Here is a 13,771-nt window from a genome sequence, read left to right as displayed (position 1 = left end):
GACTCGTATTGGTATGCGCGTAGGTACATAGACTGTCTCTTTACATAAACCTGGAAACCAGATCTTATACAAAGTCACCACAACGACCTTTGTCACAATATCGAATTACCATCCTGATAATGACGTAGCGAACTAGTTCCACGTAGCAGTGACCGTGACACAGTTCCAAAACAATGTCTAAGGGATATCTTCAGGGATTTTAGTATGTGTAATTTTCAAGACTACTCTGGAAGTAAAAAATCTTACATTGGGCTAGTTGTTTCGATCAAATAACAGCAAGCCTATTCTATGCTTTTTTACTGCCAATAGTACCTAATCGAAGAAAAGTTAAATAAATGTTTCAAATTGGAGAGTCGCGAACGACAGACAGCGGGTAGAGAGAGAGAGAGAGAGATGGAAGAGGCCTTTGCTAAGAGGCACACTGAACTCAGAGATTATGTAAATGCAACAACACCGGAGACAAGAGTTCAAGATTAAAAAAGGTAAAAAAAAGTACAAAACTCACTATTAACGACCATTCGACCATAGGCGTATGCTATGATCGAAAGGTCCCAAGTTCGAATCAAACTCGTGCCACTTGAGTTTGCACACCAATCTGACTCGTATATTGTATGGTAGTTTTCATAGACAACCACTTGCCTCCGGTGAAGGAAATCATCGTGAGATGGACAGTTCACTAGTGCACTATTTGTACAACTAGACATAAAAGACATGTCAGATATCTTTAGGCGACTTGAATAAAATCAGACACCAGTGTAATAACACACTCAATATAAATGAAAATAAAAGTATAGGTACTCACTATTTTAGATTGTCAATCCCACGCACTGCGCGCTATAAAAAAAGCTAAACATGGCGTTCGAATTTCGCGATTTGACTTTGTCTTACCAGTGAAAACACGTGAAGCTATATCTGTATGTTCCACATTTTTTCGATTAAGTTACCGCTAAGATACTCTCGTTTCTTGCAAACTCGTTAGCGGCTTCAACACCGCATTTAATTAAGATATTTTTGCTTAGTTAAGCAAACTCGTAAACAAGGTTCAAATAAAAAGTTTCCGTAAGTTAATTTTTCGTGGGCGAAAATTCCAGTATACGGTGCAAATTCTATTTGAAATCTGTAATTGGATATTTGACCTTTCAAGTTGAATCGGGGGGATCAATTGTAAGATAAATTTGATGACGTAGCTAGTAAGAGATTTATCTGGCGAGGTTTTTAAACTTTCCTAGTTGGGTCCTATTTTTTCGAATTGTACTAAGAACGTATAATATATCTTTAATTATAATTTCAATTTTTAATAATTTCTTTTGTTTTGCTACGAATCTGTTTCCGTGCAACTAGTTTCGTAATGAAAATTATGCTTAATCGTAAGTTTCATCACGATCTTTTCGTGACTACGACTACATACTTACATATAAGTTTTTTTATTTGATTCGCATGTTTCGTTTAGACTTTTAACTGGTTGCTATCCCTTTTTATAAAACATCTTTACTTAGACTTCCGCAAAAACAAAGAGGGGACGCCTATTTCTCTAACAAAAGATTAGTGACGATACGCGGGGCCGAGGCAGACGAGTGGGGAAGCGGTTCCACCATGGCTCCCTTTTTGAACGAGAAGCGAAAGAAGTCAATAAGCACCTTTTATTGCTATGCACAAGTTGATACAGCGGGACCTTCTCTATAATTGGTCCATGAGTTAAGAGATGTTAACTTTTATATTTTCATGGGTCCCGTTATACATACACAATCAGGTTTGGTCAAAATTTCGTCGTCACGTTAAGTATTATGCTATCTGTGGTTGTAAAAGTAATTGTGCTAACACTCCTGTTGACTTTGGCTTTAACTCTTGTCAACATCCGTGGTTAACGATTCATTTCCTAGACGAGTCAGCTTCTGATATGTGTAAAGTTAGGGAGACGGTCGTTTTTCCTTTTTTTTTCAACTGGTTAAAAATGTCAAACTTTACTTAAATATTTTGGATATCTTTAATCATTCTTTTCTCTGTTATATATCTTTTTAAGTACATAATGCAAGTGTTCCACTTTTATAGCTTCTAAAGGTAACGACGAATGTTAAACTAAATGGATAATGAATATGGGAAAAAATCACAGAACTTGATCGAAAAAATATCGAAACATTTAGTCCCCAATTAATTTAGCTATCAAAGATAAATAAGCAAATTGTTTTCTAATCATTATAAAATAACATGTCAATTAGATTATTAGAAAGGTTAGTGGTATGAAATCATAGTTTTGACGGTTAACGCTCAAATACAGATTCGTTTTGTTCAGTTTCATAATGTCCTATTCCCAAAATGATTCCTAGTTTTAAAATGTCCCTTTCTCAAAATGTCTCTTTCCCAAAATGTCCCTTAAAATTATATGCTACAATAAAATTATATTATTTCCCTTAAATATCTCATAAATATATTTTTTGCGCTGTACTAAACCATGGAATAAACTTCCATTCCACGGTGTTAACTAATAGCTTCGACATTGAAAATGCACACGTTTTCAGTTATGGAAGTAACAAGTTTTTATTGTTACTATTTTCCCCTTAATATTACACTTGTGATCACCATTTGAGTTACATCACACCGCATACGAAACTTTTACAAGCACGATACAAGTTACACGAACAATACAACTTGTGCTTACTATGATGTTCATGAGATAAGTTGCTTTTAGTCTCAACTGGCATTGTCTAGCTGCTCCCACGGTTTTACTTGTCTTGAAAGTGCACAGATAATTTTTATAATATTTACTTTTCCCTGGGAGATATTCTGACTATTGAATATTGTGTTGCGTATGAAGAATCGTTTAGGAAACGTAAGAATTGTGAAATGACTACGTCTTCGTTAAAATTTATTCATAATTAGCGGCCCGTTCCGGCTTCGCTCGGATAAAAACATAATAAATTATCCACCTATACCTTCACCCAAACGTTATCAATTGAAGAAAACCGCATGCAAATCCGTGCAATACTTAGTTTGTGATTTGATTGCAAACGACAGACAGACGCGGCGGAAAAAGTTTAGAAACCACTAAAACATCATTTGGGGAATATTTGTCAAATTTTATTCTATTCCAAAACCAAAATATAGTAAAGTATGAGAATGATCGATTAATATAATACAGTGGAGTGTTAGAAAATAAAATATTGGTTCAAAAATTAAATAATCACTTGTACGTATCTTGTACAAATTTTAATTGATGTATTTATTTTTCGTACAATAAATTAATTACAAATAAACAATCTAAATTAACATACGCATTGATAACTTCTGAGCATAGCTGCCTTTAGGCGACTTGAATAATCGAACATCAATTACTAATAATGTTATCTATAACACCACAAAAGCGAGAAATAGTAAAAAATAATTTCTATCTAAAAACTTACGAAACGAAAATTATTGGGTGTTAATTTTATTTTATAGTGGCGTTTTGTGGACGGCTGTTATTCTCGAAGACAAAGTCTTAAGAACAGGGAAAATGGGGAAAAGTCTTAACAACTGGTCCCTAATGCAAGAGGGTAAACACTATCTAACACTATCAATTCACTATCAAACACAGTTGAGTTAAGCCGCGAATGTGGCCGGAAAAACTGGCGACTTTTCTTCAATTTTGTTTTGCTCATTGTGTTTTGACGTCTTTTTACTGTAATATCTACGACCTGGCAGGGAATTTGGTTTCATTTATCGTGACATCTGAGCAAATAAACCATACAATTCTGATGATAATTAATCAGAATTGTGAGGTTTATTTGCCCAGATAATAATTGCAATAAGAAATTTCGGTAGCAACCTATCAAACCAAAATATTCTCCTGTATCAAACGTTGAAACATGTAAGATTAAGTTATCTTTTGACGCCATTTTGTAAATTATATCTATTTATTTAAATGGATTTGTTAAACATGTCACACATGCTTTTTAACTTATTTTTGAAAAGAATAATGAGATGAAGAAATTCTGGAATCGAGCGGGAATTGAATCCGCGCCCCTGTCTAATCGCGTTATGTCTTCGTCTTTGTCAAAAACGTAGAAAACGACTGCGATGTCAAGGCACAAAATATAATTTTTCAGCAAACCAATTCAGTTCGGCTATTGTATGTTTGTCCACGTCGGAATCTCGGGAACCGGAGCAAATTGAATATTCTCACGCATCCGGCCCGACCTGAATGCGAACAATGCTTCGGAAACGATCGCCTTTTGTTGACCGTTTATCGATGTTATTGGAAATATTTTGTGGAAATTATTTTAACGCTTTTTGTCTAGTGATGTAGCGGCGGTGGTGTAATGGTTAAGATGCGTGTACATCGAAAGGGCCCAAGTTCGAATCCTACTCTAGCCACATGAGTTTGTATACCAATCTAACTCATGTTTAGTAGTTTTCCTAGACCACCACTTGCTTCCGGTGAAGGAAAACATCGTGAGGAAACCCGCACACTGGTTGATTATTAACTTGTGTGTGAAATGGTAAACCACTCCATTAATAGTGCCAAGAAAGTTGTTGTGTGTGTTTCATTCCACGTAATGACCATGACCTCAGGCATAAGGAAATACGATTATGAAGAGATCTGGATTATTATTGTAACGCTTTTTGAACTGTAACATTGCTGATGTATATGCTAAATATTGCTTAAGTCATTCTTTTTTAGGTTGAGCAAATCAGAGCCTAAATATAATTTAAAATGCCCGATCTAAATTGAATTCTAAGCGGCGGTAATAATGGTGATTTTTCAATGATTGAGCAATCGATGAATAAGCAAAAGGCTTATTACCTTATGGTACAATACCTATAGATTTTTTTTGCTTTGCTGTGACTCACCTAAATGTCATCCAAGTTAATATTTCAACGTTTAATGAGTTGATTTTTAAATATGCAATTTGAAGTCTGGCAAACTGAGTGCTTTTCACTCTTATTGATTTTGTTCATTGAATTATCATGTTTTGTTAAAATGTTTGGATGGATAGATCTTTATTACTATAATAGATTCTTCTTCTTCTTGTCTCCTCTCCATTACTGGAGGTAGGCCGTCAGTTCCGCAAACTTCTCCCTGTCCATCACCAGGCAAATTTCAGCTTTCTACGCCCAGTAGTTTCGGCTGTGCGTTGGCTGTCAGTCAGTCACTCAGTAACGCAAGAGTTTTATATATATATATATATATATTCTTGTTTTATAGTTTTTGTCAACTAGTGCATCTATAATCTGAGTAGAAATAGACGCAGTTTGACGACGCTGAAATTACTCATGCTCTACTAATCACACTTGAGTAAACACGCATATAACGTGACTACAAATAGTATAACATCTCATACACTAATCTATTAAAAACTTGCAAAATATTAGCCAACAATAAGTGCCTAACCATTCTGTATTCTGAATTCTGTGAATGTTAGTTACGGTGAGTTGCACCACTCACTATGACGTTGACATTAACCTGCGCTGAAATACGAAAAATGCGCCATTTTGTTTAAACGTCAGCGGTGTGCCGGTTAAAGTCAACGTCAAATTTGACGGTGCAACTCACCCTAACATTCGTAAATAGGTAAACAGTTAGGTCATCAATGAGTCAAACTTAGGTATTGTAACCGGTCATGCGGGACTGTATCGTGTTTGCGATACAAACATTTTTTCCTTTTCTTAACAGTCGCTTGCGGCTTATGCCAAATGCCAGAAAATTTGAAAAAAGAATCTGCTTTATTCATCTTTACAATTATTTTATAGTCCTATTTATTAATTATAAATCAATACATCAATATTTATAAAACAGTAAAAAAAAGTTTGTTAGTCTATATTATTATTATAAAGAGGTAAGCATTTGTGAGTTTGTATGTTTGAGGTTTGGGTAATCACCGAAACTATCGAGCCGATTTCAAAAAATCTTTAGCCATACATTATCCAAGATTGCTATAGGCTATATTTTATCTCAATCTCAAATTATCGCCCACGGGAGCGAAGCCCCGGGCAACATCTAGTATATCATAAAGTCGTCGTGTCGTATAAGGTGGCCAAACATCTTTTCTCATCTTGTGTCACATTGCTTTGAGTAAATTTATTTTCTCTTTAATTTTTCTATTTACTATTAGAGTAAAAACGAAAGAATATGTTTATTTGCTTGTTAAGTAGCTTTTAGCTAACTAAATTGTTATTTAAGTCTATCATTAAGTTTTAATTAGGTAGGTATGTATATAGGTATTTAATTGTCGTGTAATAAAAAGACGACTTGGGTAATTACTGGTTGTTCGATATTCAAAATAGAAGAAGTACGTTTGACATTTGTTTCCGTTGAATACTTGATAGTTATATTTCGATTTTCTAAATTTGGAATGGTTTTATTCCTTATAAGTAATCCTATAATATAATAAAGATACTTTGTGAGGATGTTTGTGTGTATGTATGTTTGTTACTCTTTCACGCAAAATCTACAAGACGGATTGTTATGAAATGGGTTCTTTTTATCCAGAAATTCACACGGGACCGAAACCTCGAGGCACAGCCAGTGCCTTTTAAATATACCTACCTACCTATCAATGACTTCAAAGCAACCACAAAATCTGAAAGAAAGTACAGATTGCGAAGCATATCTACATTGTGAAGTTTGCCAACTCTCACATACAATAATCTTTATTGCACCATAACAATTAAGCATTAGAACTAAATGTCTTATTTATAGAACTCTTTATAAGCATGAGCTCTTTTTAAGAGACTTCGTAGTGCTTCGTAACATTTCTGTTACAATCAGATCATAAGTCAACACAAGTTGCGGCAACAAAATCGAGATACAATACCCCATACCCCTTCTATTTTAGTATTAGTACTGGAAGTATTATGTAATCTGTGGTACCTATTAGTAATTTGAAAAATCCTAAAATACATCAAACGATTGCAGGAATATTGGATATTTTAAAAACAGAACGTACGGTACAGTGCAGCAAATCGCGTCACATCTGGCTGGAAGCCGCAGGGTGCGTTTTCTTTTTTTTTTTTTACCCACAATGGCCGCGGTATCCGGAGTATAGCGACGCTTGCCAGATAAAAGGATTTTATATATAGAACGAGGAAAATGGATAACCGCACCGTTCTAGCTCCCTCTTGTGGTTATGATGTGTTGAAGTGATGTAAACTAAAGTTCTTTGCTTTTTTTTTATTTTTAGTCTTATCGCATTTTCTTTTAAAGAACTGGCCATTTAGAATTTAGAAATCCTACGGATTATTTTAGCTGCGGTACTCGCAACAGTAGTGCTTTATCAAGATTTACACATTTTACCGCCAAAATAATTTTGACTTTATTTATTTTAATTATTACTTATGTATTAATTTTCAACTAATTTTTTTATTTACTTTGTTTATTTATTAGTTTTGTTTTGTTTTACTTTAGTTTTATTTTTTTCTTTTTACAGGAGCAGAAGATATAAGTAACAAGTTTAGTCATTTCCCGAGTTCATTTGAATTTTCTCCATGGTATCTACTTGTAAGTTTATTTTCTTTTTTTTAATGTTTATCTTTTGTTTTATGTTTTATAACTAGATATGATTTTGCCCTGTTTATAAAAATAAGAAATATTATTTTTGTAAACGTGGCAAAATCATATCTAGTTATAAAACATATATATTTTTTTGAAAACGCGGGCAAACCCACGAGCAAAAGACAAAAGTCTATATTGAACTTGGCAGTACGAAGTGACGTCACGGGTAATGATGACACGAGTAAAAAAGCATTCTATGTTCGTTGCTATGGTTTAGGGTTTTATTTGTGCTAGCGGGTAATGTTGCAGCACGTTGCAGGCAGCAGATTCGTTTTGCTGCAATTTTCCGCTGGCGTCACGTCCCGCTGAACTGACACCCATCTGCTGTTTCAGGCAGACTTTATAAACGTCACATTTTTACAGGCTGACATGGAATTAGTAGGTACTCCGTACAACGAACTTACTAAATCCATGGTATAAACGAATGTTTTTAACTTTCCATATAAAGTACCAATATAACCACGGCCGTTATCAGTCATTGCGTCAATGATGTGCTTTCTAATGGATAATGTTCTATATCTTCGCTGCAAATATTCAGAATAAATAATAAGTAAAAAAAAATCAGCTCACCAACTCATTTTTTTTTTTCTAATTTGACGGTCGAACAAAAGTTGAGAACGATATTTATTATTTAAGTTATTTAGGTACATACATGGTATAGACACGGTCAATTAACATGTTTTGTGTAATTATGAAAATATTATGACATTATTTAATTTGGTTGCTGAAAAAAAATAATATGCCCGGGCTCCGCGGGGTCACTAAATATTAAATATTCGGACAATTCACACGGATTAAGCTAGCCTCAAAGTAAGCTCGAGACTTGTGTTATGGGATACTAACTCAACGATACCATATTTTATAACAAATACATATATAGATAAACATCCAAGACCCCCGTTCGCTGTCTGTTGCCGTTTACAGTACAATCGGAACTAAATTTGTTTATTAAACGGACTGCGTTTCTGGTCAAGAATATGGGCCCCTTTGCCCGGACCCCGCGGGGCCCTTCTAAATACGGCTCTGGCGCTATCAAGCGCAGCCTCCCTTTAAGGATATATTAGGCGGTTGTCGCCAAGGTAACCGGCTTCCTCGCGGAAGAGCCAAGGTCGTCATCTAATGCACTACAAATATGTCTCGGGGTTTGTGGAATGGGAAGTTGTGTGCTATCGATGCGTCATCTTAAGTGCTTAATTAAGGGCGAGTAATTAGAACATGTTGTATAAAATAGGTATGCCAAAGATTCTTATTTTTTCCCTCTTTTTTTTTTTCTTTAAAAAGAAAAGTAGGAAAGCGCTTCAAGGCTGCGGAAGAAACTGGAAACGCGCTCAGATGAGATGGAGAATTACAACTTGCGTTTTTTATTGTTGTTAAATATACAATGTACTATTAAAGAAAGTCATATTCATCAGAAGGTTTCATGTAGGTGTAAAACGGTGACGGATTTTGAATTTACAAACCCGAATTATTTAAATAATCATTGCCAGGAAATGCACACTCTCATGAGGAATTGTAAAGTATTCAGATTGTTGAATATGTTTATTTATTAACTGAATATTTTCATAGCGACTAATAATGCAACAGGGAGATAGATATATCAATACATTTTAGAGAAATAAAATACTATTGTTTACAAAACAGCCGAAAGTTCACGTATTGTGGATAATTAGTACAATTTCCCAGACGTTATTTACATGTTTAAATGGAACTCTTTCCGCCGGTCGTTACACACACCGTCGCCTCATCGCAGACTCGTTCTACACAACCGTTTAGATCCCAATTCCCAGAGCTACTTGGCGCAGGGCTATTACATTTGAAACTTGTAATTTCCTTTTCCACCAATATCTTAAATAGGTGCCTACCTAAGGCACCTATTTAAGATATTGGTGGAAAATGTTTACTTAGGAATAAAGTGCAAAGATAAACGAGGATGGGATGGAACCCTGTAGAATATAACCCTAATGATATACAATAGTTTTTTAAGACTTTGTATTTTATTTTGTATTTGGGCTCCTTCGTTTTACTCAAGAGTTTCAATGTTACGAGTTTCTCTACGAGCTCAATCATAGACTTGACAGTGGGTTAAATATTTTTTATTACTGACGGACAGGTTACTTTATACAAAACAAAATTTTGTAAAAATAAATCGGTACCTATTTATATATTTTTTTGAATATTCAAAATCAACAGCCAAAACCTTGTCATTTAGGATTGATTTAAAAAAAAATATGAAATGAGTTTATTGATCCCAAAAACCGAGTTTCATGGAATCTTTAAATTTTAATTAGACATTGTCGTAATGTCCAATTAAAATTTAAGTCAACAGGTCGTAAATTAATTATGTGTCAACCCTAGAAATGTTCGCAATTTCAACCCCGTGTATTTTAGAATATCGAAATATCAAAGTAAATGGGAGCAATCGGGTGCGGAGGTCGTTGACACTGGGCGGTGAAAATTTTCTTTATGCAATGTACAGACAGCAAAGTACACGTGGAACTAAAGAGTATTAGAGAAGGTGCCATGTTACAGGATTCTTTAACTATTTATGAGAACTGTCACTCTATCAAACTGCCACTGCTCTCTCTCTCTCTCTCTCATTCTCGCGTGTTCCCGGTTACATACCCAGCTGTGAAAAATTTCGGAAAAAGTCTACTGCCGACGTCCAAAGCGCAGGTGAAGAAGAAGCGGCGTAACCCGCACAACAAACGCCACCGCAGTTTTTCTTCAAAGACAGTTTACGTACTTCAAAGACACCTTTACGTAGCAGCAAAATTAAATACAAATTCAAATAATTTATTCAGAAATAGTAATTTCTCACATGCTACAAACTACTGGCATTTCGGAACGACCACAGCCGAAAAGAAATGCCGAAAGAAACTCATTTGAACAATGTTGGTCCTTATCATGCCAGAAGGGCTTACCATTGTTGTTTCTTCCAATTTTTTTTTCTAATAATAATATATGGCTTGTTTGTCTTGTTGTCTGTACATTGATCAGCAGGTGCGCTCGACAGAGCGTAGATGATCGATCCTGGCGAACTCCTGGTTCTGACTAACAGTACACAGGGTACACGATTCGTCGTTCAATGCCACAATATATTGTCTGTTAATATATTACTGATTACAATAAAAAAGGCCGTTATGTTTCTCGCCCAGAATAGGATTTCACAACCTCTTGTGTCATTAAAGGTAAATCATGTCACGTACCTTGACAGGTAGTAGGCAACAACATTCCCAAAGAGAAGTGACGGTCGTAAAATCATAGCATCTATAGTATAATCAACAAAGTTGTTCTATGTACATTTTTACAAAGAAAAACTAAGTTTCTGTGAATTGTAAAATTAAATAAAGTTTTGGGTGCATCGAATTTTATTGTCTCGATAAGTTAACAAACATTACCTTTAATAATTAATATATTTAGACCTAGGAGCATGAAAATACAGTGTTGATTTTCGTGTAAACGATTTAAACAAAAAATCTGAATGCTATACACACTCCTTATCACGGGGGTCAAAAAGGGGTCGAGTTAACCGGTTAAGGTAGTGCATCACTCTCCAGAGGGCGTTTGTTGTTATGATGAGCCCAAATTACTCCCTAGGGGGGTACATCTGAATGAGTGGTCAACTTTGACCAGCTTGACTAGGCTGGTTTACCTTGGAGCGATTGACCCCACGAGGACAGCTAAATAATTTGTTCTTATGCGAGTAGACGAAAAAACTTTGATAGCGCGATTCAGGATTCTGTAGTTTACAACAAAAATAAAATTATTGTTTTTATTTTTGTATAATAATGTAATGTAATGTTTTTTTTGCTAAGCAATATTATGCATTAAAATAATATGCTGATAAAAAAGTTCGATAATAATTAACGTATTGCAGTAAAGACTGGATTTGAACCTGTGACCTTTGGAACAGACGACGAAATTAGATATAACGTGATTTTAGTGTTATGCAAAAAACAGTATAAAAATTGGGGTCGAGTTAATCCTTTATGATTATAGTCTTGGAGTAGAGAGGTATGAAGTACCACTCCTAAGGTACTTGGTACCATTTTGAGCCACAAGGGCATTTAGATCAACTTGGCCTACTGGTGGTGTAATGGTTAAGACGCCCGCCTGTGGACCGAAAGGTCTCAGGTTCGTATCCTACACGTGCCATATGAATTTGTATACCAATCATATATAGTAGTTTTCATAGACCACCACTTGCTTCCGATGAAGGAAAAACATCGTGAGGAAACCTGCACACTAGTGGACAGTTTAGTTTCCTTGTGTGTATGCGACTACCTGCCACTAGATGGCGTTAAGCAGTCGTAAAAGTTATATTAGATGCCTTTAGGTGACTTGAATAAAATCCGACACCAGTGTCAGCAATAACACACTCGATATGATGATGATGACTGATTTACTTCGAGACTGTGGACCCAAGGGATTTAAAAAAAATAATTTAATATCTACTTTGGTCAAAGAAAACAATTGATAGCGTGATTTGGAGACATCAGCCTATTGGTTCCTTTATAAGCAATGAGGCTGTTTGGTAAATGCATTTAGTGTACCCTCAAAAATATTATTATGCCACATACCCGCAATATTGTAAATACGACGACCTCGGTGGCGCAGTGGTAAAGTTCTTGCCACTGAACCGAGAGGTCCCGGGTTCGATCCCCGGTCGGGTCATGATGGAAAATGATCTTTTTCTGATTGGCCCGGGTCTTGGATGTTGATCTATATATGTATATGTTATAAAATATAGTATCGTTGTTAGTATCCCATAACACAAGTCTCGAACTTACTTTGGGGCCAGCTTAATCTGTGTGATTTGTCCTAATATATTTATTTACTTAAATGTTTGATTTTATCCGTGACGTGAGTATAACACTTAAATTTGCTTTAAAGGTATATTTTGTTTTTATTACTAATATATTATGAAAGTAATAAATACAATATATTATTTAAGGCCCGTGTACACCGAATACCTGCGAAAAAATTTAGCTGCATGGGCGTAATGATTGTAAAGCTTGCATGTAATACGTCCGTGTACACGTGCGACAAATTTACATACAATTTTGTTGAGCACGGTTGACGTGTATACGATGATTTATTGATATTTTTGTGTTGTGGTCACAAGTGCTGTAACCTAAATTATTCATAGATCGCATAGCATGAAAATTCATGTTCATGAATCAATAGTTATAAACACTATAACTTACTTAAATGGATGTGTTATGTCACACATGTAAAAAGCATGCATGGCATGTATAATAACAAATCCATTTGAATAGATGCTTGAGTATTTAAAAAAAAAAAACATAATTTTTTACTTGTACCCAACAGTGGGGTATGTTTGGTTAGATAAGAGTACCTACTACTTTCTAATGAAAATAATGTACGTCGGCGTGAGACGTACGGAGATGAATTGATTCAGTGGTTAAGAGCACTGTCCCGGTTACACAGGGGCGCTAGTTCAATTCCCGCTCGTTTCCAGAATGTTTTCATCTCATTATTATTTTCAACTATAATTTATTTTCGTGAGGTCTATGGAACAAGCTAACTTTCTACAAACAGTTAGACCTTTATTAATAATACCACAGATTATTTATTAAATTAATATTCTACATACAAAGATACAAGACTATCTTTTGCCTGTGGCTTCGCCTGCGTAAATTTTTACCCTATATTCTTTTTTAAACTACTAACTACTTTGAGCAAAATTTCAAGAAGAATGGTTTATACAAATAAAGAGTAAAGAGAATGAACAAACTTAATTTCGCTTTTATAATATTAATTAGGATAATTAATATTAATTAGGATCGGGAACACGGTAAAAAAGACAAAGTATGTGATGTTAGTAGGGATAATAAATATTACAAATATTATCATATTCGACACAAATAGATTGCTGTATCAAATAACGTCTGTTATATACATCAATCCCGATCACATAATCCGGTCTGATTGGCCTAAACCCGAGGTAGACAGACACGTGTAACGGTAACAGAGACAGCAATATACTCCACGTGTTGTGTGTACGTGAGTACTTTACCACAAATTGTGTTACGTTATGTTTTTGTTCTAATTGGCACTAGCTTTTAGCTGTGGTAGTTCACCCCAGTTTGAACAATATCTGTTGCAAATTTAATCAAAATCGGCCCAGCGGTTTAGCCGTGTAAACTGACTGACAGACTTTGGCATTCATACTTTTTTTATACCTATAGCCTATTTAAGTGTCCCACGGCTGGGCAAAAG

At 35.1% G+C, this 13,771-nt stretch overlaps 1 protein-coding gene across 2 annotated transcripts in view; it reads left to right on the top strand.

The window, feature by feature from the left end:
* The window catches only part of sigmar (salivary glands marred), a 71,916-nt gene that overhangs the window by 11,536 nt on the left and 46,609 nt on the right, over positions 1–13,771 (top strand). The window contains exon 2 of one of the 2 annotated variants that reach the window (XM_053755654.1): positions 7,404–7,474. The exons of the other annotated variant lie outside the window; for it this stretch is intronic. Coding sequence (XP_053611629.1) covers positions 7,462–7,474 — 13 coding nt within the window. The 5' untranslated portion in view covers positions 7,404–7,461. The remainder of the gene's footprint in view (positions 1–7,403; positions 7,475–13,771) is intronic. 2 annotated transcript variants of the gene reach the window in all.

This window comes from Plodia interpunctella, chromosome 15, assembly GCF_027563975.2.
Source record: "Plodia interpunctella isolate USDA-ARS_2022_Savannah chromosome 15, ilPloInte3.2, whole genome shotgun sequence".
Classification (NCBI taxonomy): domain Eukaryota; kingdom Metazoa; phylum Arthropoda; class Insecta; order Lepidoptera; family Pyralidae; genus Plodia; species Plodia interpunctella.
Note: the sequence above shows the minus strand (reverse complement) of the source record. Positions and strands in the feature narration are given on the sequence as shown.